The 24,568-nt window shown below is 41.5% G+C and overlaps 3 protein-coding genes across 7 annotated transcripts; all 3 read right to left on the reverse strand.

The window, feature by feature from the left end:
- Positions 1-657: 657 nt before the first annotated feature.
- Positions 658-5,363, reverse strand: LOC109968857 (triosephosphate isomerase). The gene is made up of 7 exons (XM_020615405.1): positions 5,074-5,363; positions 4,458-4,581; positions 3,983-4,082; positions 3,153-3,270; positions 2,416-2,501; positions 1,988-2,075; positions 658-1,056 (listed from the first exon to the last, which is right to left on the reverse strand). Exons 1-7 carry the CDS (start codon positions 5,183-5,185, stop codon positions 938-940), a joined length of 747 nt encoding a protein of 248 aa, XP_020471061.1. The 5' UTR covers positions 5,186-5,363; the 3' UTR covers positions 658-937.
- A 1,058-nt stretch (positions 5,364-6,421) lies between these two features.
- Positions 6,422-10,295, reverse strand: gnb3b (guanine nucleotide binding protein (G protein), beta polypeptide 3b). 5 transcript variants are annotated; one of them, XM_020615467.1, is made up of 10 exons: positions 10,132-10,211; positions 9,893-9,914; positions 9,750-9,806; positions 9,515-9,660; positions 9,273-9,336; positions 8,562-8,718; positions 8,369-8,435; positions 7,878-8,079; positions 7,304-7,520; positions 6,422-7,099 (listed from the first exon to the last, which is right to left on the reverse strand). In XM_020615467.1, the coding sequence occupies exons 3-10, from the start codon at positions 9,753-9,755 to the stop codon at positions 6,993-6,995; spliced, it is 966 nt and encodes a 321-aa protein (XP_020471123.1). In that variant the 5' UTR covers positions 9,756-9,806; positions 9,893-9,914; positions 10,132-10,211; the 3' UTR covers positions 6,422-6,992. The 5 variants fall into 5 exon arrangements, with proteins under 5 accessions (XP_020471123.1, XP_020471122.1, XP_020471120.1 ...); XM_020615466.1 differs by lacking the exons at positions 9,893-9,914; positions 10,132-10,211 and adding an exon at positions 10,230-10,295; XM_020615464.1 differs by lacking the exons at positions 9,750-9,806; positions 10,132-10,211 and adding an exon at positions 10,230-10,290.
- Positions 10,296-13,930: 3,635 nt separating this feature from the next.
- Positions 13,931-24,238, reverse strand: LOC109968901 (CD209 antigen-like protein E). The gene is made up of 6 exons (XM_020615469.1): positions 23,948-24,238; positions 21,374-21,502; positions 19,781-19,948; positions 19,186-19,361; positions 18,298-18,413; positions 13,931-15,259 (listed from the first exon to the last, which is right to left on the reverse strand). Exons 1-6 carry the CDS (start codon positions 24,054-24,056, stop codon positions 15,094-15,096), a joined length of 864 nt encoding a protein of 287 aa, XP_020471125.1. The 5' UTR covers positions 24,057-24,238; the 3' UTR covers positions 13,931-15,093.
- Between the last annotated feature and the right edge of the window lie 330 nt (positions 24,239-24,568).

The raw sequence follows: 24,568 nt of genomic DNA on the forward strand, positions 1-24,568 counted from the left end.
CATACTGACATTTACCAGGTACAGCATAATGTTTACCATGTTTGTCATCTTAGCTGAGTGAGACAACGTGCTATCATTGGCTTTTTAGCACAAAACCCAAAGCACAGCTGGTCTTTAAGATGTGATGGAGCCTTGTCATTAAGGGCAGAGAAATCTGAGGTGTCACAAGAGGATTAATAGGATACAAGAAAATTAAAAATATATTTCAACTACAGTTAATTTTGTTCTCTTGTACGATTTCTATTTCCTTGCGAAATTACTATTTACATATGAAAATGAATTGCTACTCACAAGCTTGTGACAAATAACCTGTAAAACAATTTGTACTTTTGAGTTTATCTGTGTATTTCTCTGATGAGCACACATCGACCAGTGTTAAACACACAACAGCAAACTACAGTGTTACATATTAAATCTTTAGTGCCGACTGGTAACAACTTCACAATAAAAGTCTCTGGCTCTTCAAACCTGAGTCCCAGCAGAAAGAGCTTGTGTGCACGCTGTATTCTACATTTACAAACATTCTGTCCAGACCTTTAATTTTACAAACCCTGGAGTAACAGTTAGTGAGACGGACTCCATCAGTAACACAACAGTGTTATCACTCTGTGCAAACACATAAAACAACCTGAAAAATTCACAAACTAATTCCAAAAATTCATAGTTTTCAAGGTGCTTTATTCATAATTTTGTAGTCAACACTAACTATTAATTTGATATAACACAGCTCTAATGGCAAAAAAATATTACTTTGAACAATATAATAAACAGAAAAGCTAAATTAGCAGCAATGTTGCAAAAACTCTAATATCTACATTCAATGTGTGTTTTGTAAAATAAAACTGAATGAACACGCGTCTGCAGACACACAGTGACGTGTCGATCTAAAGGGCAGTGTGTTTTTCACTGGACCCGGTGAAGCTGCTGTCTGTGTCGGTTATGCGCGTGCGTTGATGATGTCGACAAACTCTGGTTTGAGAGAAGCCCCGCCCACCAGAAAGCCATCCACGTCATCCTGAGACGCCAGCTCTCTGCAAGTCACCCCCGTCACTGAGCCTGGAAGATGAACACGGAGAAGAAGGTGGTTATGTGGGTTATCAGGTCTGACTTTCTGCAGAAAACTAACATGACTAATTTCTTCTTATGACATTTCTATTGTATGTCAAATTTCATTTTTACTTGTGTGCAAAAAAATTAAAGCAAATTCGAAAATTGGACACTAAAGAGTCATTTTCCTCTGCTGCAAAAATGTAATTATAACTGTTTATTCAGCTTCAGCTCTTGATCAATGAAGAAAAAACGTGATTTTAATTAGTGTTAGGGAAGCATGATTACCAGCGTCTCGTTAATTTACTTTCTACACTGATAAAAGTTCAGTTTTGTTGTCACTGAAGAACCCCTGACGGCTTGTGTTCTCTAGTTCTTTCAAACCTCCACCTTGGACAAAACAGTGTGATGCTCATTAAACATGAGAACATGAACCTGAGCAGAGCAAAAAGACATGGAAGTGGCTCAGAAAAAGGACTGAGGTGACAATCAACCTGCTGCCAAGAGACGCATGATGCGACCACTAGGAGTCATCAAAGTCACAAATGTTTAAATCTTGTACTTTGGTGCTTTAAAGGTAAAACTGTGATGACTGCGGGTACATCCTAAGTCTCTTACATGCACCAATGTTCCCCTCAGTTACATCGTTCCCACGCAAGATGTGAGAGCAAGGTGCAAGAGGAACTTAGAAAACTTGTTTATAGAGACATGAGACATCCTTTCCTTAGATCCTTCATCTGAGGCCTCTAATCACAAAATGATATGATAGAGGGGTGTGTCGGTCTAAGGTTCCTCCAGTAGCCTCCTCCCTTCTCAGAGCAGATATAAGGGTTTTGGAATGTCCTCAATTCCCACTCGACCTGGAAGTCATTCCGGTTGAGTGAGGAGCAATCACATGAGAGACTTGAGATGCAGCCTATGCTGACAAACCACCACTGACCTCCGTAGATGATGCGCAGAGAGTCGGCTACTTCATCCGAGATGTTTGCTCTGATCCACGCCCTCAGCTTCTCGTGAACCTCCTGAGCCTGGACACACACATACATGTTCATACAATGACTTCCAGTAACTTCCTAAAGACTTACCTGAGCCCACTACTTGCTTAACCCTTATCCTTAGCCTTAAACCAAGTGTTCACTCTGAAGTGCAGTGATTTACAGGGCGGGGACCAGGATCACACAAAACACATTCATGTTTGTGATTGGAATTTAAAGAGACCAAATCTGGAGACAGAAGCTTTTGGAAATACCAGCAGCTGAATGTGCAGCTTTGTAAACTCTCAGTAATGAAACACAGTCAGAGCCTTTCTTTCTTTGTACAGACACAGAACAGCCAGTCCCATTAAATACATGTAAATCTCGATGCTACCTGTTCAGGTGTGGCTGTCCTGCCTGTTCCGATGGCCCACACAGGCTCATATGCCAGCACCACCTTCTCCCAGTCCATCACGTTCTCTGTAACAAAACAAGGTCCCTCCAGCAAAAAACTCTGAAACTCCTTTTAAACAAACATCAATAAATCATAAAGTGATACCCTAACATTTAAAGTGATGATATATTGATGCAGATACCAAAAATCAATGAGCGACTATTTTACAGAAAAGTGCAACAGCTCAACACGAGATCTAGTGTTTCAGATGGAAAAAGTATGTCATGTCATGAATATAGTGCAGTAACTCGTGTACTAGAAGATACATGAAAACCAAAGAGCTGAATATGCTTGTTTTTTCTCTACAGCTGTATAAAACCCAGAGACGTTCAATTTACTGTCACATAAAACTAAGAAAACAAGCTAATTTTAACACTGGAGACTTAATTTTTGGGCTTTTTTCCCTTAAATTTTTTCACATTTATTGATAATTTTCTTATGACCAAATAATCGATTGACAAATACTTTAGCTTTCCTTAAAATATATTTTAGGAACCAAGGCAGCATTCAAATGATACAGCAATTTAAAAAATGATTTATGCTTTGTTTGTAAGAACTAAAAAATGGACAGAGCTTTTAAAAATATGTAATAAAGATGAGGAAAATAAAATAAAAATAACTATAAACAGCTTAAAATGGTAAAAATATAGAACATTATGGTTATTTCCTTTGTTTACCTGCAATGACCTGCGTCTGAGCGCAAACGACTTCTTCTGTGGTGCCCGACTCGCGCTCCTCCAGCTTCTCACCGATGCAGGCGATCACGCCCAGACCGCTCTGCAGAGCGTGAGCTACCTGAGGACGGATGACAGGCTGGGAAGTCAACCTGGACCTGCACTGATAGTGTGTGTGTGTGCGCAACACTGGCACGATTCATTGGGAAAAAGCATTAGACACAAATGCTGCAAGTAAAATCGATGATTTCTGTTACATTTCTGTTCCTTAGGATGGCGCTGAAATACAGAAAACACTAAGTCTCATGCACTGGTGATGTTTCATGTTTCCCTTCTTGTTTGGCACGTCGTCCAGTGACTCGGTTTCTGTGTTTGTGTGTGTGTGTGTGTGTGTGTGTGTGTGTGTGTGTGTGTGTGGAAAAAACAAGTTTACAATTTCCACGTGAAAACAGCAACACACTTCTGTAACTGACAAATATATCGTGAGGTTCACTGGAAGATTATCAGTGACTTCTAAGAGATATGTCGAGGAGATCCTGTCGATGCTGTCTTAAAAGTTCTTCTGAACCAGACCAATTTCAATAGATCTCTGGACACGTTTTCACCTGGAAGTCAAACACCAGCTGACTGAGCCAACATGTCAGCTCCGAAACACCCAGTTTTCTACTCTTTAAACTTGGTTCTCTGTTGCTTTTAACTGAGATTTGTAGGTTTTAGTAAAGAAAATAATCCACTTTACAATTTAATGCATTTAAGATTTGTATTAAATGTTAGACTTAATTTGACAAATGTAAGAAATGTTGCATTGCTTCTTCATTTTGCAAGCGTCTTACTTTCTGGCCGATCAGCTCGTCGCTTTCCCCAAACACGTGCCGGCGCTCAGAGTGTCCCAGGACCACCCAGTCCGCCCCACAGTCCTTGATCATAGCCGGGCTGCAGAGACAGGAGACATGTTCAAGTCACTGGGACATTAAATCATTCATATTTCACAGAATGGGACGGTAAAGAACGTCGCATTCAACCAAAGAAAGGGGTGAGAAAAGCCAAAGTCAAAATCCAAACAGACAGATAATGTCTTGATACAGAAAAGAGCTTTCCTCTTCAGTTTACCTTTATTTATCTATCCAGAGCAGCTAACATATAATAAGATATCAGCACTTTCTGACAAGAAGAAAACTGCCTTCGACTGGTTGTACTGGCCCTTTAGAAGACTGGTGATGGCAAAGGTATGTGATTAGTCTACAGTTCAGTTAATAAGTCTGAATTCTAAATAATGTATGTGAGTGTACCGAGTCAGCGGGTGGATACCTGATCTCTCCCGTGAACGCTCCCTGCGCCACCTTGTAACAGTTCTGGGCCGCGACCGCGATCCTGGGATCCAGACTGGACCGAGCAAAGTCCAGGTAGATGGAGGGAGCGGCACACACCACATCTGGCAGTTATAGAGAAACAGCTGAATTCCATCTGTGCCTGATGAAGAGTTTGTCACCTTGAGAATTCTAAAATATGCATTTAGTGTACTACTGAGAGCGCAGTAGTACAGACAGGTGACCTCTGGGCTGGGACTGAAATGGTTAACTGGTTATGGTCAACATTTATTTCCAGAGGAGGTCCACTGCTAAAGACACAGTGCGACTGTAAAGCAAATGTTTGCAGCATTTCACAGCTGCAGCTGATCGAGATGGAGCGCACTACTTCCCTCTGAAATACAGTGGAAGCATAAACTGTAAACTACAGGTTCATTCCAGTTCTACTTAACTTTCTGGTGCCTTTCACCATTAACGTCTGAGGCCTTCATGCAGCTCAGTCTGGTCACACGACTCCCTGAATCCCAATTTCTCAATCACATTTGTCTCTGCGTCTAAAAACCCGCAGCCTGTGACAGTTCGCGCGCAGACAGCAACATGACGGGGCGCGAACCTACCGGTCTGCTCATGCAGGCTGGCGTTGTTCAGGGTGGCGATCAGCTCTCCCAGACTCCCCTTGTTCCCGTTCATCTTCCAGTTTCCTCCCACGAAAAACCTCCTGGACGCCATGACCAGCTGAAGGTGACTGCTACCCGGTGAAGAGGAGGCTGAGGACCGACTGCTGCAGGATGACTCCGGTTGCTGCGCACGTCAGGTGCTGTCGGAAATACACTCAGCACCGGTTAATGTCTACTTCGTGTTTGGGTTTATGGGGAATCCAACAGCTCCATGGTGCAGTACCGCCACCTGATGTCAACACCCAGTCCTCTTTCTGGGCCGACCCGTAGTCTAAGACCGCTTTGAGGTTTGAGGTACCCTGCTTTAATATTTGTTTTACTTTATATGTATATATACATTTCCGTGAGAATAATTTTTGCTCCACTTCATTTAGATTAGATGCAGTTGCTCTGCAAGACTACACAGATTTTCCTCCCTGCTGTCACCAAGTGCTGCTCAAGGGGGAATTGTTGGGGTTTTCCCTATATAATTAATATTTTAAACAGTTTTCTCAATTTTTAGTATGAGGTGTCACTTTACAGTAGAAGTCTGACTCAATTAAAGTGAAATTAAATACATATTTAACCACAGATCTCTGTACTGAGAAGTTGGAGTAAACTTGACTGATTGTGGCTGGTCTCTGTTAAAACTGTTTATTCCGAGATGTGTCAGTAACCCAGAGCAGCAGTATTGACGTTTTCCCACTGTTTTGCACCAACATCTTACGCCCTGCCTGCTGCGCGTGTTACCCCTCCCAGACACGGGCGTGCCCTGAAGGATTACAAGAGACAGAGATGAGTTTGCCTTGTGCATCACTCGGCTGCTGAATTTATTCTGCAGTTCTGCCTCTTAACGGCCTGCCCATTTTACTGATGCGCCCACCCCCCGGTGGCGCTCCACATTACGGCACTTCAGTATTCCCAGTTTAAAGCCTATTCAACTCTTAAATCATGTGTTATCATGAGCCTTACACGTGCAGGTGTGGCTCATGCTGCTCATGTGTTTCAGTTAATGAAGCTTCTCTTCAGGCTGTTTTGTCCTCTAGAGCTGAAGAGCTGCAACTGTAGTGAAAATGTAACTTCTTTTTTTTACAGTACATGCACTTCCTGTTGGAGATTCTGGAGTACTGAACATCAGTTATTTAAAGTGTAGCACTTTGTTAATGACCTTGAAAATGACAAATAGACAGGGTTAATGCAGATGTTCTATGTTTATTAGAAAGATTTTCAAGAAACATTTGGTCTGTTTTTACAGAGGAACTGCACAACTGTAAAAGTACTACAAAATGCAGGGCATCCTAGGACAGGTCAGGCCACCTCCTGCCTCACAGCCTGGCTTCATCTTTGAGCCTTCATTGATACGAGTACATCAGATTTTCACAGAGACACTGAAACCACAGCAGCCATCTTGGATAAAAGTCTGCTGGTTGATAACTGGGGACTGTACAGTTATCCTAATCTAAATGCACGTATCAGTCTTTGGTCTAAATAAGTGCAATGCTCTTTTACAGGTCAATGAGCTCAAAAATAATAAAAAATAAATATGTAATCGTATAGTTTTTCCATATTCATGTTTTCCCTCTTCATTGTTAAAAAAATCTGTGTTTTCTGTATTTTCTGCTCATTTTTTCATTATTTTTTGTGCAATCATTGATAATAAATCTGTTGTACATACAGCAGGATGCATTGTGCACTGTTTAACTGATACCATTTATAATGTGTCTCATTCGCAGCCTCTTGTACTTTGTATACATGGAAGAAGCAGAGGAGGAGAGCAGAAGACATTGAGGTCTGAGCTCAGACACCTGTGACAAATCTACTCCGGGCTCCTCCCCTTCCTCTCCTCCTCTTCCCCTCCCAGTGTTGTCTTCTGGGATGCCTCAGTTCCACAGTTTGAGGAAGCTGTCCCAGGATCCTGTGCAGACGCCCATACCATCAGCAGGGACACCAGTGCAGCTCACCCTGTTGTCATGGCCTGATAGAACACCTGGAGGAGAGGAGAGAAGAGGAGGAGATGAAGGAAGGGGAGGAGGTGCAGTTTTTCAAGGGAAACCTCTTCATGCCATTTATCACTCTGCTGCAGCTTATACTACATATCACTCCCATGTGTTAATGTGTTTCTTCTGGTTAAATGAATTTAAACTTTAAATAAAGCATTAAAAACGGATTGAATTCATCTTTAACCACTCACCAACTTTCTCTCCCTTCAGTGAGTCCCAGATGTGGCAGTTGAAGTCATCGTAGCCGGCGAAAATAAGGCGTCCTGAGTTGGACAGCGCCACAGATGTGACGCTGGCGTTCAAGCTGGCGTCCTGGTAGCTGATCACCTCCTGGTCGGAACGCAGATCATACATCTTGCAGGAGCAGTCATCAGAGCCTGTGATGACTGTATGGCCATTGGGGAAGAACTGAAGCCAAGAAGAGCATTCATTTAGAAACAGAAATGTTTGACTAAATAATCACAGGTGTACTCACTTGTTGCCTTGAGGTTGAACTTTGGGTCCAATACTTTCAGTGTAGTCTGCCTAAATTGGTAGTTTTAATTATAAATAAAATACTGTACACCTCACCTAAAGGTGTTTAAGATAACTTTGACCATTTAAGTTTAGTGATATTGCACAGGGATGTACTTAGACTGGTACTGCATGTCTGAAAATCAGAGCAGTTAGTTAAATAACTGAAGTACCACTGGAGTTTGTCTGCTAAAAAAACCAATCTGACAAACAGGTGTAAAGGTTGTGTTATCTCTGGTGTGTGATGCTCACAGCGATGGCGTTGATGTCGCTGGTGTGCCCAGTGAAGGTCTGTTTGCAGGTCCCTGCCCTCAGGTCCCACAGCTTGGCCAGAGAGTCGCAGGCTCCGGAGACAAAGGTGTTCATGTCTGGGGACAGAGCCAGCGACATGCAGTCTCCGATGTGGTTGGTGAACACAGACTTCTGCTTGCCAGTTTCCACGTCCCACAGACAGCTACAGAGGAGAGAGGCAGGGAAAGATGGAGGCATGAAACAGCAGACTTGGATCAGGTCTTTTTCTCAGTGGGTCTGTTTTCAGATCTGGTCTGACTGGTTTAGGTTTCTTTTAATGTGAAAATCAAGTTATAAATTCTTGTTCCATGAGTCAGTTTTTTGCCAGTTATAGCACAGTGCACGTTCAGCATATATTGTACTGTTCTAGTATCTTTAGTAATATGGCGCTTTACAGATGTTTTCAGTTACTGTAACAAGCTAAAGGTAGAATTCTTAATGATAACACTCACCAGGTGGTGTCACCAGAGGATGTCACAATCTCACTGTCGCTAAGGAAACGGCAGCAAGACAGGTAACCTGGTTGGAAGAGCCGCAGCCAAGCATTCAATCATCTGCATCTGTCCATCTCTACCATTTTTCATTTGTTCATTGTCAGTTTCAGTCATTAGAGGCAAAATGGCGCCAGTGATTGTCGTTCCTCACCTGTGTGTGCATCCAGCTCCCTGAGGGTCTTGGGACTGGCAGCCTTGATGTTATAGACTGTGCAGATGTTGTCCAGACCACCACTGGCCACCAGGTTACCAGAGGGGGCGAAGGCGACGCTCATCACCCAGGCTGACTTCAGTGGCACAGCAACCAGCTGGGAAGTGGAAATTTAGTTCAGTTAACTTATGACCTGCAGCACATTCCATAAGATTTATGAGCTGACTGAATTCAGTGGTTAGGTTGCTGCAGCTGATGTTCATTGTCTTTATATCTGAACTTTGTGCTGCCTCGTTTCTTCCTTACAAACTGGAAACAAGTGAAACCATCACTGAACACTTAACCCACCGCTGAAATTCAATCTATCCAAGTATTTAAGGATTAGAAGCTCTGACAGGTTTTGGGAACTGTTCATCCTAATCAGAGACTCAGTTCACTTTAATTAAAGATCTCAATTTTAAAAACCCAAATTACTGAGGTTGTCCTAGAGGTTATGCTTTTTCTCAGAATGTTTACTGAGGGTAAACACTACCACTAATAGATAATACATGTTATACAATTTCAAGACACCTCATTAACCATGGGCCAGATTTACACCACTAAGTCGTGCACCATGACCATCAGAGTCACTTGGTGTCACTTCAAGGGATTACATTATAACGCGTTTCTGCGCCAACACTGTAAAGACAAACTCTTTTTGTGTGAGCCTACCTTGTTCCCAGTGTAGGTGTCCCAGATGAGGAGCTTGCCATCCTGTGATGCACTGACCATTTGCCTGTGACACAAAGCAGCCCAGCTTTAATGATGAAATCCAACCTTTTTATCCCAGCTAGGGTAAACTTTAACCCAATCCCCAACCTTAAACCTGCTCAGGTTCACAGCGAATACTGACTGCTTCCTGCCGAGGCTGGCCGTCACAGGTCTTGTTTAAAATCGTGGTTGTTTGCACTCACCTAGAGTCAGCTGACCAGTGCATGGAATAGATTTTGGCCAGGTGACCCTTGAGTGTCTTCCTGAGCTTCAGCTGGATTCGTCCCACTGAGGCCACGCCCCCTGCTGCTGCTGACATGCTGCTGTCACTCACAGCCTTACGGGCAGCCTGGTGGTCACACGGGGAAGAACAAGGTGGAACAAAGTGAAGAGAAAACAGTAAAATAAAATCCACTTGGATGGTTTAGGTCACTTAACCCCCATATTTCCTCCTGACGTGCTGTCGTCATGCTCAGTTTTTATTTAGAGGTGCAGCTGAAACTCGGTAGAAGTAGTAGGTTATGTAGTATTAGTGGCAGTGTAGTGATCGTAACAGTATTGTTAGTTTTGTTATGACTTACTGGAGAAGTAGGACCCAATGTGCTGAACACACAAGCCAGGGAAAGGTTCAAATAGATTTGTAATAAATACAGAACAAGAAACTAAAGGAAAAAATACTGGGGCTCAACCTGACAGAGAACAAAGAACACCAAAGCTTAAACAGTTTGGTCAGGGAGCAAGGTACAAGAACTAAAGCCAAACCAGAGAAACTAACCTAGGAACTACTGACAGATAAATCCCAAAACATAAAGGAACAAACCCGAAGAAGCAGGACTGGAAACCAACATGAGACAGAGAAAGAGGTTACAAATACAGGAGTACAGAGTGTGGCGAAGGTAGACTGAGCAAGCACACGACCTGGCAGGGTGTGAAGAACAAGAGAGAGCAAGCAGACGACAGGGGCGACAAGGCATGGAGACAAAATGAACCAGCAAGAAACTGAGGGAAAGGAGGAGTATATATAGGCAGGAGACCAGAGAATAACGAGCAGCAGGTGGAAGCAATGAACAGTAACTGTGGTGGGTAGAGCAGTTGTCTACCAACCGGAAGGTTGAGGGTTCGAATCTGGTGCCTGCAGTCCGCATGTCGAAGTGTCCTTGGGCAAGACACTGAACCCCCCCAAGTTGCCCGTGATGGCGGCATGCATGTACACAGCGGCCCGAGGCCCTCGACTCCGAGCAAAATTTCATTGGATGTGTCACAATGTTACAATGACAATAAAATGAAGCTGCTAATTGTGAACCAGGGTAAAGCTGGGGCAGGTGAGGTGACACAAGACAGGAAACTAACCAAAATAAAAGCACCAAACAGGAAGCAAGTCCACAAACCATAACAAGTTTAAGCAGAAAGTGCTCACCTCAATCTTTGCACGCAGTGCATCACACTCCTTTTTCAGTGCTTCAATTTCAGCTTTCTCAGCTGCCATGGCGACAGTTGCTAGGGGCTGTTACAGGCAGAAAATGAAACGGTCCCTCTGATGCAGGTGAAGGAAAGAAGAAAAGACGGGGGATGAAGAAGAAAGAAAAAATTAGCACATTATTGATGCTGGGAATTGTAAGATAAAATAATTACAGCTCAAATTTGGTCGCACATGGACATGAAATATTAGCAACTACAACAGATTAGAGACAAATGATGGGTTTGGCCTTGTGGGAGAAATCAGGCTGCAGCTTATCGCTGCCACACCTGAGGAGCCAATCCTCTTGAGAAGCTACAATCCAGAAATTACCTTCAGAGGGTTTAAGGAATGATTACACTGGATCCAATCCTACATAGGAGAGATAAATTGTTCTCTTGCTTGCAAAAATTGATGCTTCAAGATGACTTAAAACACTTTTAGTGGATTGTAGAATCAAGCAGCCTTCTTATGAAAAATGAATTTTACAAAACAACTCAGAGATGATCATAGAGGAAAGTTCCTGCTTCCTAAAGGTCACTGCTGCAGCTACATTTCATGGTTTACAGGTAGTCATGAGCAGAAAATTCTAATTAATATGAAAGTTTCCCATAAATTTCCTGTGCTGCAGAATAAAGAAAAATCAACCTCTGACAGCAAACAGCTAACGTTCTCCAACAACAGAGGAATCATGTGAAAGAAAACTCACCTTTCCACACACAATGTGGTCCCTTCCCTTTTCTGCACCTGTGCAGCTGCTGGTCCCAAATGCCTCTGGTTCTGTGCTCCCACAGTCCCAGGGTGAACACGCTGCTCACTGCCACGCTCTCCCCCAGCAAACTGCTGGTAGCTTACTTGTGAAAAACTCTCTCTTGGTCTCTCCCTTCCTTTGCAGTGAATAACAGATGAGGATTGGAGGGGATGAAGGAGATAAGGGATGAAAGGATCAAAGATAGAAATAGAGAGGGAAGGTGAAAAAGAGAGAGGGGGGGAGATGGAACATGGTGAGAGGAGGTAGGTAAACATGTTGGAGGGGGAAATCAGGTTATGAGGTTAAAAGGCAGGAGCAGGGGGAGAAATGAAAGACAACAGGAAGAGAAAGGGAATGGGTTGAAATGAAATGTGAGAATATGAGAGGGGAGAAAAAAGGCTGGAGGAGGTTGCAGAGAAAATTCACCTGTTGGACAAAAGTAGCCACTGAAGGAAGGAACTGATGAGCACAGAGGTGATGACTGAAGGAATATGCTCCTGTATTAGGGCATGACAGCCAGTTTCAGATGCAATGAAAGGAAACTAAAACGCTGTTGGAAAGCAAAATGTTTCCACTTTGATTTGTTTCATGGAGTCGTATCAAATAACTACATATTTTTTTGTACAAATATGAGAAATTATTTTCATTCCAGGATATAGCAGTGTCACCAGTGTCCTAGTGACAGTGTGTGTGTTTTGTGAGGACGGGCTGGATAGTCTGGGGAGTAGGATGAGAGGGGGACTGGTTTGCCAGAGCTAACGAGCTGAGCCAAGTTAATCAGGCTCTAATGGAATATCCGGGAACGGCCAATCTCATTAGGGAACTAGAGCAGGCTCAATGTGCGTCACATGGCACAGCGGAAGCTGTGGATCAAGAGTCAAATTGAGATGTTTGAGAAACTCTTTTGAACAGCAGTTCAAGCTTAAAAGAGACAGTGGCTCCTCATGAAGAATAAGTTAACAAATGTTTAAACTGGAGACAATTTCTTTCCTGGCTACTGACAGTTTGCTGTTTGTTTAAGATGGTTATCTCAGCTAACGTGGCCCTCTTACTACGTAGCAGGACCACAAGTCTCACTGGTTCAGTATTGGGCTAATCCACTGCTTGCCCTCATGCATCACGGGTGCATACTGAGCTCATCAGTGATGTTTTAATGGCCTCCTCTAACAGGCCCTTTCAGATTAATCCTCACCTTGGCCACATGTTTTTAAGTAATTGATGCAACAGGTTTTGTCTTAGGCCTGGTGACATCATACAGCGTCATCAGTGATACATCACCCTGATTGGTCAGACACACACAGGGCCCAGTATGAATCATGTGCTCTGTCCATGTGTCCTGAGGCAAAGCAGTATTTAGTAAGTCCACCTTTAATGTGCTGAGATACAACAGCTGTGTTAAAGTAAAATCCATATAAACTGCCACTGGTGAAGAACATCTGGCCATAAAAATAATACACTGTATTTATTGTGTCAAACTTGTACTTTGAGAAGGTTTATAAAGCCTGAAACCTTTATGCTTTGCATCACAGTTGGTCTTATATATGTATTTGTGTGCAAGTTTAGATTTGTATTTATTATTTTAGTGGTTTGCCTTTTAGTTTGCATTAAATCTACACTCTATCTTGTCAAGGTGTTGGTACATGTTCTCTCTCAGTGTCTTTTAAGGTTCCTGAAGCTACAAACTTAAATCTGGTTTCTCTCCTCCCTGGTTCATTGTTTGATTCATCGATGGGACGTTACATTACATAGTGTAAAGAGCCATGCCCTTCTTTCTCAGTAAGATTCAGCCAGTAATGAGCTAATGAGCTGTGACAGAAGAGGGCTAGCTGACTTCCTGATAACTCCCTGTGGTAACAAGCTCAGGAAGGAAGCAGGAGAACAAACCATGCTCCCCAGAAACCCTCTCCTCCTTCAGTGGAAATCTACAAGACAAAAACTGCATCTAAAATGTTGAAGTATTGCTCTTTGTATGCATTGTTTCTGTTGTTTTACTTTGTGATTTAGAAATGTTGAAGTATTGTTCTTTGTATGGACTGTTTCTGTTGTTTTACTTTGTGATTTAGATTTCCGCCTCAGATTACACAGTTTCTCTTTCTGTGATTTTATTCTCAGAGAAATTCCAATTAGATCATCTCATTAAATGATCAAACTGCTTCAAAATCAGACTTTAAAGCGGTTTCTAAATGGACAAATAAGCCTGGTGACCCAGTAAATGTGTGTGTGGTAGAGAACAGATGTTTTATAATACTCACAATGTCTCCAGAACTTTCTGATCTAAAAAACACAGCAGGAGGAAATTCCTCAGTTGAATCCATCATGAAGAACTGAAACAGCTAATTGAGTTATGTTACACAACCATGTTTTTTTAATTATCAGTAAACTTCATACGAAGAAACTTGGACTGTGCTTATACAGCGTTTTTCTACCTTAACAGACAAAGCGTGTTGCAACTTTTGCCTCTTATTCACCCTGTCTTAGTGTTTGCTGTGATCCTCTTTGCCTTTAAACCAGCACCACTTCTCCTCAGTACAACTGCTTAAAGTGTTTCCAGGTACTTGTTCCAACATCTGGGAGCCACAGTTCTGTTGATTCAGGTTGTCTCATTGTTTTCGGTCTCTTCATGTGATCCCAGACTGAATCCATCAGGCTAAGATCAGAGCTCCAGACAATAAAGCATGATTTTTTTTCAACACCACCACCACAATGTAAACACACCACTGACATATTATCATGCGGTGACTGTGTTAGCAAACAGTTGCTTAGCTGCACATCCAACAGTTATGGAGTTTAATATTGGAGCTGTGTTTGGGTCTCCACTCCTGAGGCAAAATATCTGACTCACAGGATGCTTCACTTTCTTCACCAGCCAGCTGCTAACTGTGGTCATGTGCTGCAGCTGGAAACGACTACGAGAGCGACTACAGTGCAGCCGTGGGCCATAAAGCCAAACCAATGAACTTAAAGATGCTTAAACACTTTGTGGAGTTGAGACAAACTGTAGAGTCAGATGAATGACATGTTTCCCATTACACACAGTCATCTGACCCGTTTTTAATGTAAAAATATACTTTAGATTTTAATTGACAAATGTTGTTTAATTATTTACAAGATCTACAGGACACATTTCTGCATAACTGCATATGTTTGATTTATGTTGCCTTTAAAAAGAATCAATCAATTGAGAAAATAAAACAGAAGAACTTGGCAACTACAAGTTCACACATCACTCTTGCTTGGTTATATCAGCAGTATATAAGATAATCATTCTCCCACCTATGTAATATCATGATCCTTCATGTAAAGTTCATACAGTATAAAGCTATAAAAAACAATTTCCCATGTAAAAAAAATCTTTGAAAATATTAGTAGTTATTTTAAATCCCGGATCAGTAAATTGTAAAAGAGCAAAATGTAAAAATAAGCCATTATTTATGTGTTTAAGGCCCAGATTCAGTGTAGCACCACAAACACATATCATATTTGGTCACATACAGTCGTTCTCCGCAGCTTTAGCTTCGGTGAAACTTCCCCTTGTGTTTCTAGAGATGCTCGGTGCTGTCGATGACTCGGCGTGATTAGGTGGTGCCGGCACCCATCTCCTTCTCACAGATGAAAGGCAAGTTCATGGAGCAGGGGGCGTCGTACCAGCTCCGAATTGCCACTCGCTCCAACACACGTGTTTTCACAATGTAGCCACAGTCCTCATTAATGTGATTGTTGGGCTCTCCTGCCTCCCAGAAACTACAGTTAGAAGAGACAAAGAAAAAATCATTTTGTTATGTACAGCTTTAACGCCACACAGAATCTCTGGGAATTATGCTCATGTTTGTCATTTTTCTGCTCATTAACACCCAGTGTTGACATTCAGTGCCAGTCTGCAGTTAAGAGTGGTTAGAAGCTAAATATTACAATAGTGTGAAATTACTCAGAAACATCTGAGCAGAGACAAGTCAGAAGCATATGATGCCCCCAAAAAAATCTCAACAGGAAAACAGGAGGAGAAGTAGAGAGCAAATAAACAGGAATGACAGAAAATTACTCACCAACACATATTTTCAAAATGAGGAAGAGCTATCTGATGTTACTATAAAATCTGCAGAGTCAGGAAAGGACAGGAAAGACAGAGAAAAGAAGAACCACAGTAATATTTTGGCTTTTTGAAATTTGCCTCCTGTGTGTTTGTGTGGTGGAGAGGAGGACGTGTGGCTCAGGCCTGTTTGGCTGCACCTGGGAGCTGCTCAGCGTCCTCCCAGATCATATTCACATATTCCTTCTTATATATTTACAGTATCTATGATGTACATCTAACACAGAACATCTATTGTGAGTCTGTTGTGCAGGAAGAGAGAGCATCGCCCTGTTGCTCTTCCTGCAGTTTTTGCCAAAGAGTGTTTGATTATCCAAGTTTTCATGACACAAGTTTATCATTTGTAATATTAAAAATTGACTTAACTGAGGCAAATTGAAACAGACTGCTGTACAGACATAATCAACACCAGCCAAAGACAAATGAATGAAGGAGCTTTCACATGACTGACACAGAACTGATCTTTCCTTTATGTTTCTGACAAGTTTCATGAGAGGTCTGAGGGCGGGTTCAACGGCAGTCGCACAGCACTGCTCGGAGCTGCTGTTTGCAGTGAAAGCAGGCAGACAGGACCTTGGCCTCCCTCCAACTCTCACATGGAGGACTAGAACTTTTAACTCTTCAGTGACTCTGTCCTGTTTAGTGTTTCTGTACCGAGCATCTGCACTCTGAGCATTTTAAACATGAATAAGAGGGAAAAAACAGCTTTTATCAAAACAAGTTTAAGTAATATGGCAACTCCTGATTATTTACATTTTTCATCAAAGACTGGATCGTTTTTGTAAGTGAGGGATCAATATTAATATTGTAAAAATATACATTTCACTATTTCTCAGAGACTGTTGGGGGTGTTTTCAAAGCTTTTTGTCTTATCAGCAGGCCAAAACATATAAATAACACAACAGATAAAACCAGTACTGAATGAATGAACAAAATAACTTTAATAACCATCTTAAATAACTCATGCTAATATCTGCTAACTACCACAAAAGATTAAGTACAGTGGAGGCAGAGGACAGTGTCCTCAGTCTTGTAGGCATTTGTAAAGTCAGAATGAATGATCCTGAGGTGGAACATGAAGGTCTGTACAAAAAGTCATGTTGATCCATCCAACAGTTGTTGAGATATGTTAGTCTGGACTAAAGTGGTGGAGCCATGCTGCTAGTGTGGCTACAGGTAAGATGCACAGTGGTTGCAAACCACAGTGCTATTATAATTTCCAGGAACTTCACTTCCTGTTTTGGATCCTTCCCTGCAGAAATCTTCTATACTGAGGCAAGACTTTCCAGTGAAACAGGAAGTGTCTGCACTTAAAATTGTTTATTTTCCTCGTTTACATCCCTTTTTCCCCAACCAGACCAACAACCGTCGCCGTGCAGGAGTGTGTACTGTACCACAGCCAGTCTGGAGCCCAAGAAATTCACTGGATTCAAGTCAAAGCTCTTGAATCAATCTGTCCACCAACAGGCTGACTCTTAAATCTCTTATAAGACAGCATTTCACAAGACATAGTGTGTTTATAGTTTGCATGTGTGATTCCTTATGTTTCTCTCGTTGTGATTGTTTGCACTGACAAATAAACACTTTGACCTTTGACCTTGACATATTTAATGTATGTTCCATAAGGTCAATAAAGGTTCATTGAGCTTCATATATGTTGCCTAACAATCTGCATGTTTTGCTCTGTGTGTTTTAAAACCTGCATTAATTGACTTATAAACAAAATATTATCATATTATCACCTTATAAAGTTATGGTGCACATGCTAAAAAACAATTATAATAATTAAAATAACAGATACAAAGCAACAATTGCATTCATTTGGATTTGTGTCTCAGGCCTTATGTGGCAGATGCAAGTTCTATATTCATTGTTGGAAGCAAAGCTAAAGGCTGTAAAACCAAAAGGATTTGCCATAAAACAGAGGGGAACTGCACAGTTTGTCATGATTCTGTCCCACCGGCTTCCGGTCCCAGGCTTTTATTTTGTTTGGTCCACCTCAGTTTTGGACTCTTTACATTAATCAGCTGGTATTGTTTTCACCTGCATCTCATCACCCAGATTGGCAACACCTTCTACACAAGCACATAGGCAACTTCCCCACACCAGGAAGTTGCCAGATTGTTCTAGACCCCAGCTCTGACTTTCCAGCATTCTTTTGCTGCCTGATTATCTTGTTCTGACCCCGGATTGCCTGATGACCACTGTGTTTTCCCTTATTCCCCCCCCGATTCTGACTGCCTGCAGTGTACCGACCCTCTGATATCTCCTCCCTGACCTCTCTCTTGTGGATCTCTGTAGATGCTTACCGGCGCTGACCTTGGACTGTATTATCGACCTGATTTTGATCCTGGACTTTGTACTGTTGTTTTTGAGTGTTGCTAGTAAAAGACTATTCTCTACCTCAGTCCATCTGGCAATATCATTGAGCTCACTACAAACACTATTTGGCAGCTTTACCCGCCAAACCTGACACAGTTGGGTAATAATTCTGTTTTTTTTTTATTACTACAATCAGCACCATTCACAATAAGTCATTTGACCCACTGTTAGTACTGATACGTACTTCCCATGAAGTGAAGTCACATTATTCTCATTGTCTTTTATAAAATTTAAAAATAATGTTTTATGACTAATTGAGATTAATTGGCTTGTTTTGCATGTAGTTCGATTGTGAAAGAAGTGAACCTACCCCCCGACCAGTGTAGTGCCATCCACCCATTTCCACTGATCCTCAGTCTGTTCATCAGTGATTCCAAACCAGTAGGAGTTCCAGTGACCTCTGGGAAGAAGATTCCACAGAAATGTCTGCGAGGAAACAAACACACACATGCGCACAAAGAAAATGTTTAAAGGAAACACAAAGTATTTTCAAGGAACATTCATCAGTAATTGTTCTTGTGCCTTTATGGAACAGCACAATGTCTGAAATATGATTAATATCCCAACTCTATCACCAGAGGACCCTGAGACTGCAGAACTTATCTTCAGTGCAACTGATACTCGAGTATATTTGTCTTATCGTCAACAAGTCCTGTGAAAACATTTAAGCTAACAATAAATCATTGTCCAGAAACTACACAAACACAACACTGAGTCACACTGTGTGTCATGTACCTTCTTTATCACACACACTGACCCACATGTACTGTCCTGCTGCCACAAATACTCTCTAGAAAACAAAGTGTGGATTCATCCGCTGCTGAAAGTAGTCCCCAACAAATATATTATTTTTCTATTTGAGTAAGATTTGATATAAACTAGTAACCAGCTATTTTAGGACATTACTGAGCTTTTTTAAAAACTGAAATCATAAATTTGAGAGTTGTTTTCCAAGATTTCCATGTTGAGACTCCAGGGGGCTTCTTCCGGGCTGCCTGCGAGCAGCTTTGGGGGTGGAAGATGCCTGGACGTGTAATGTTAATTCTTGCCTATGACCCTTTGAATAAACCAGCACGGTTATATTTTTTATATACTCAAGTGGTCTGAGTCGTCTCTCTGAGTTCCTGGTTGAAAGAACCGGACGTGGCTTTATAATAGAATAAAGCCTTTAAGACTATGAAGCTTGTTCTGACCGTACCTGCTCCTCGGCCGTGTGGATGATGGCCAGGTGGCCTCCCTTGGTCTGGCAGAATTGCTGACTGGCCAACCAGCTCCTTTGGACTGTGGAGATGAAGTAACAGCTGTTGTTGAAGAGACGCCAGTCTGTTTGACAGACGACAGGGGCCTTCGTTGTGGGTTTGATCACCTCAGGAGCTGATCAATGAAAGACACACACAGAGACACAAACATGAAAACTACTTATGGACTTAGGACAAAGTTTAATTCCACTGGACAGACTTATTTTTAAAATGAAAGTACAAAAACCGTTCCCAAAATGAGATCAGAATATCCAGGAACAGTTTTGTTATGACAAGGGAATTTTAAAACAAGTGCTTCACAGGGTACTGTAAAATAAAGCCACAGTTTAATCATTACAAATAAATGCTTTTAAGATTATTAGTGCACCAAAACACCAGTTAGATTCTTGACTGACCACCAAAAGTAACAGAATGGTACAGTCTCCCTGGTCCAACGTCTACACAGCTCTAACACTAATACACACTCTCCTCTCACCCAGTCACAGTTATCATGTATGTGAGGCTGAGTACACACTCATACACAATGGCGTCTACCTTTCATGGCGGCCAACTTGGCCTGCAGCTCCTCCTTCTCCTTCTGCAGTTGCTTTTTTTCCTCCCGCAGTTTCATGATGATGGCGGTCAGAGCCGTCACGTTTGCATCCTGTGTCTGCTTCTGTGGGTCTGAGTTCGACTCTCCATCAGGCTCGGGTTTGTTGCTGTCTGTGGAACATATGAACGAGTGAACAGAATAATGTTAACAAACCTAAAGCTCATCAACAACATTTAAATATCAGTATCAGTATTGGCCAGGTGATAATAAATGACTGGGCTCCTGCATAACTGCTCAGAAATCTAGTTCTAACCACACGGGGATAGATTCTGTACTTTAACACCGAGGACGAGCCCTTTCACTTGCTGCTGAGTCCTGTTTAAAAATGCACACACACACTGCACACACCATAGATACTGTATTTTAGGCAATGAATTGACTGAACAACAAGCAGAGCAACAAGAGTAACTACATACTGACAAACAAGAAGAATTTAAAATGTTTTCTCTTTGTTTTAGTTTTACTTTGTACAACAAAACCCCAACAAGTAAAAATGACCCTAGCCTTGTGGTCGATGTCCTGTTCCTGAAAAGAGCTGCGTGTGCCTTAAATCATGATAGTTAACTAAAGGAGCAAAATTATAATTCACATTTTTTGCCACACCTTTGAGCCTCGAGTGTGTTAAATAACTCAGCTGGCAGAGGTTTCACAAACAAGCTCATGAAAAGCAGAAGCCACCTGACTGTGCAGTTGTTTCAACACAAAAAGCACACACATATCAGATGTGTTTAAAAACACAGGCATGCTGTTGGCAAATGTGCCTAAAAACTCACTGCTGCAAAGCTGAAACCACTGGATCCTCTTTTCTTTCCTGGAACTGTTCATTCAGCACTTTTGAATTCAGTTTTCACAATGTGCAGAGATGAAGACCAGCAGTCATGTACCAGTATGTAGCTTCATCTTGTTGAGTAACACTTGAAGTACCCCCCAAGCATTGAATGGCAGTGTTAACATTTAATTAAAGACTTATACTGTAGTTATACACAGCTGTAATGACATTAAGTTTTCATAAAAACACAGTATTTGCCTCCAGATTTTTAACAATGAACAAACTGCCATGACAGTGCATGTAGAATATCGACAGCAGACTACATATAAAGTATCCGGATACTTTTACTTTAAACTGTGAAGGCTTTTTAGTGAACTACAGAACAGAAGACACACGTTTCTTCATTTAAAATGACCAAAGAAACTTCTTCACTCTTACAGTAAACCAAAAAAAAAAAAACCAAAACAGTCTCAATACCTACTACCTTAACATACTAATACACACGTGAGACTGTCAATATTGAGAGATCTAGAACTAATGATGGAACAAAGCAGGCACATGCTGTGTATAATCACTGTCTTTAGACCTTGAATTAAACTGTGCTTTTTGAAGTTCAGTCAGAAGAAGCTCCCAGGTCTATGGATGTCACATTTGTCTCACTCATTGATCATTAAGAATTAACAAACATTATGGAGGAGTTTCATAAAAAATTCAGCTCTAAAGTGTGTTTGTATCTGAAATGTGTCTCTGCCCTCTGTGTACTCACAGCGCACAGTGACGGCTATGATGGAGATTAGCAGGACGACACACAGTGCAGCCAGGCAGATGGTGGCAAAACGGTAGGGCCCAGGGCCCCTCTGCCTCAGGGCCAGTACGACCGGGGACACCGGGTGAGCTGGAGGTGGCAAAGGGGGGGAGACAGCCATTTAAAATAAGAGTTTTTCTTCTGTTTTTGGTTAGTGGAGAGTAATTAGAAACCAAGGTACTCTGATGTAAAACAGCATCATAATCAGTCCTGCTCATTGATTCACAACATTATCAGCAATGGAACTAATGAGAACTAAAGGGACGGAGACCTCGGTGTAGATTTATCAAGTTGATCAAAAATTAATCACCAATGAATTTAAGTAGCAATTAATTAATAACTGCTGATTTTTTTTTCCAAGCAAAAACACTAAACCTTCCCTAGTTTCACCTCCTCCGGTATAAAGATTTTATCATCAACGTAAACTGAATATTTTCTAGTTTTAGCCTGTTGGTTGGACAAAAAACATCTGAAGATGTCATTTCTGGCTTTTTGAAATTGGAAAAAGCATTTTTTTTAGTTTTTGATATTTAATAAGCCTTTAATTGAAAATAATCACCTGATTAATCATTAATGAAAATAACTGCTAATTGCAGCCCTACAACGTACAGTAAAATCTCTAATGTTAGACAAGTTTACATTATCTCCTGGTCTACACAGTACTTTGAACAATGGCCTACATGACAAACAACACCTACAGAAAATCAAACTGCATCAAAAGACAATGAAAAGGAAAAGCGTCACACTATAGTCAGTGTATGATGAAGTGTTATAAAGACCAACACCCTGCTCCGACACAAACTGTCCAGTCAGCTGACAAATGTAATGATATATGATCAGTATGATTTCGATATGATATTGTTGCATTCAAGGAAGTGAAACTGCTGAGGTACATGAAATGACTAAAATCAACATGTGCTCTATAGTGCTGAATTGTTTTCACATTTGCTGACCAATTACTTTTTTTTTAATGAGGCCTTTTATTGCTACTATCAGAGCAGTTTCTGGGAGGTGGGAAGTCTGAAACACATGGTATAACTCACTTAGCTGAAGCAATCAGACAGAAAATGTCTATTTTGACAATCAGTTCATTAGATCAGTTTTTTTTTTTAAAAGACAAACACCAAACATTGTCTAGTTCCAGCTGGGAAGACTTGCTGTGCTCCTCTGTTGTATGTGATGGTAAACTGTGGATTTCTGTTAGGGTTTAGTCCCCCTCACCAAGAGGGTGAGGGAGAACTCTGGTAGGACTCAAGATGGCTGACCCAGGTGCTAGTAAAAAAGGTGGTTTAATGGTGGGGATCACAAAAAGAAACAAGTCAATGAATACATACAACCAGGGCTGGGCAAAGACGGCTGGGGAGACCAGGACGACAAAGGGAGTAGATAGGTTAACAACAGGAAACAGGAGAGTAGGAGGATCAGGACGGACAGGTGAATAGACAAACTAACCAGGAGGATTGGTGAATGAAAAGGAGATCCACAGCACAGAAACTATCAGCGTGGACATCTAGAGACGTGTAACACAAAGCATGTAACCAACATACAAAATGAGATCCACAGCACAGGAACTGTCAGCGTGGAAAACAAAATGACGTACGATACATACCACAAATATAGGTACAGGTATGCAAGTTAATGCTCCAGTGAAGACAGAGCATCTGCCAGAGGTATAAATAAGGAGGAAAGGTAATCATAGGAATGCACCCCAGTTTCAGACTGTTAGATAATACAAGACATTACCTTCAGTTCTGAGAAAGTGTGACAGATAGTTTTCACTATTTTAGAATATTTTAGACTTAACAAATAAACTATATATTAATGTTGAAGCCCTAGAAACCTTCTCAGTGTTGACATCTGTGCAGGTTTTCATCTGGAGCTGTGGCCCAACAGGCCAGACTTTACCGATCTGACCCTTGTGACCTTTTACTGTCACTAGCAAAGACAACACATGGATATTTACTCAGTTAATCGATTAGGCATCCAGTTCCAGCTTCTCGGTATTTCATTTCATTGTAAACAGCATATGTTTGAATTTTGGAATTTTGTTGAGACAAAGCTGTGATTTTTCTTTGGGTCTATAAAGTTTACACAAACTATTAATTGATAAAAAGATCAATAATCCGTAGATTAATGGATACTGAAAGTTATTTGCAGCCTAATAAGAAGGCTTATCAACATAATAAACACAAAATTGTAATTTAATAAATAAACGATTACAGTCATAAAACTGATTCCAGACGACGTGATCACACCGGAGGCGTCTCGGAATCCAAACAGGTAATTTTAACCAAACAGGAGCATTAAACTGATTTGAGTCAAACCTGCGCAAAAACTCTCATCACGTTTCCATCACGAAGTTCGTATCTGTGTTTTGATTCGTGAAGTGTTTCACATTGTGTGTTTAGTGCGCAAACTGAAAAAGTAAACAAAAGAGACACAAGGCCGATATGAACTCAGACAAAGAGACTTGGAGAAAACAAACAACGAAAATGAACGCACGGCAGTGACAGCACAGTCTCCGTGAGTCCTTACCGCCCTGTCCAACATCTGGCCTGCGGTTGCGCTCAACATATGCGCCTTCGTCGTCCAACAGCTTGGAGTACATGCCCTCATAGGCCGGAGGGCTCCCGGGGGTCGACATGTCAGCGGCACCAAACACAGCAGGGTCCAAATGAACAGTTTAGAAAGTTTCTGTGAAGACTGAGAGTGGACAACAAAGTTCACTGAAGCTCCCTTCCACTGTTTCTACTGTTTATACTCTGCGCCTGGTGGTCTGCACTGGAGTCAAGCGCCGCAGAGAAGGTAAGATACATCCCGGACGTCGGTTTCAAAATAAAAGCCCTAATAATCCACAGGCGCTGCAAACGTTTTGTTCCAAAAATGCTGCATTGCAAAAAAACAAACAAGAATTAAACACACACTAAAAGCCAGCGGAGGCAGAAATGACTTACTCATATGAAAGTAATAAAATCATACTGTCAACCTGAAAGTACAAAAATACTACCAATAAAATGTACACAAATCGATTATACACCCAAAATGATCCCTGTATGTGTTACATTTGTTATAGCCTATACTCTTCTTATTATCATTATTATTATTACTGTTATAGGCTAAACTGGTTTCAACCCAAACATGTGCCAGTGGGGTCAG

This window comes from Monopterus albus, unplaced genomic scaffold (genome assembly GCF_001952655.1).
Source record: "Monopterus albus unplaced genomic scaffold, M_albus_1.0 scaffold165.1, whole genome shotgun sequence".
Classification (NCBI taxonomy): domain Eukaryota; kingdom Metazoa; phylum Chordata; class Actinopteri; order Synbranchiformes; family Synbranchidae; genus Monopterus; species Monopterus albus.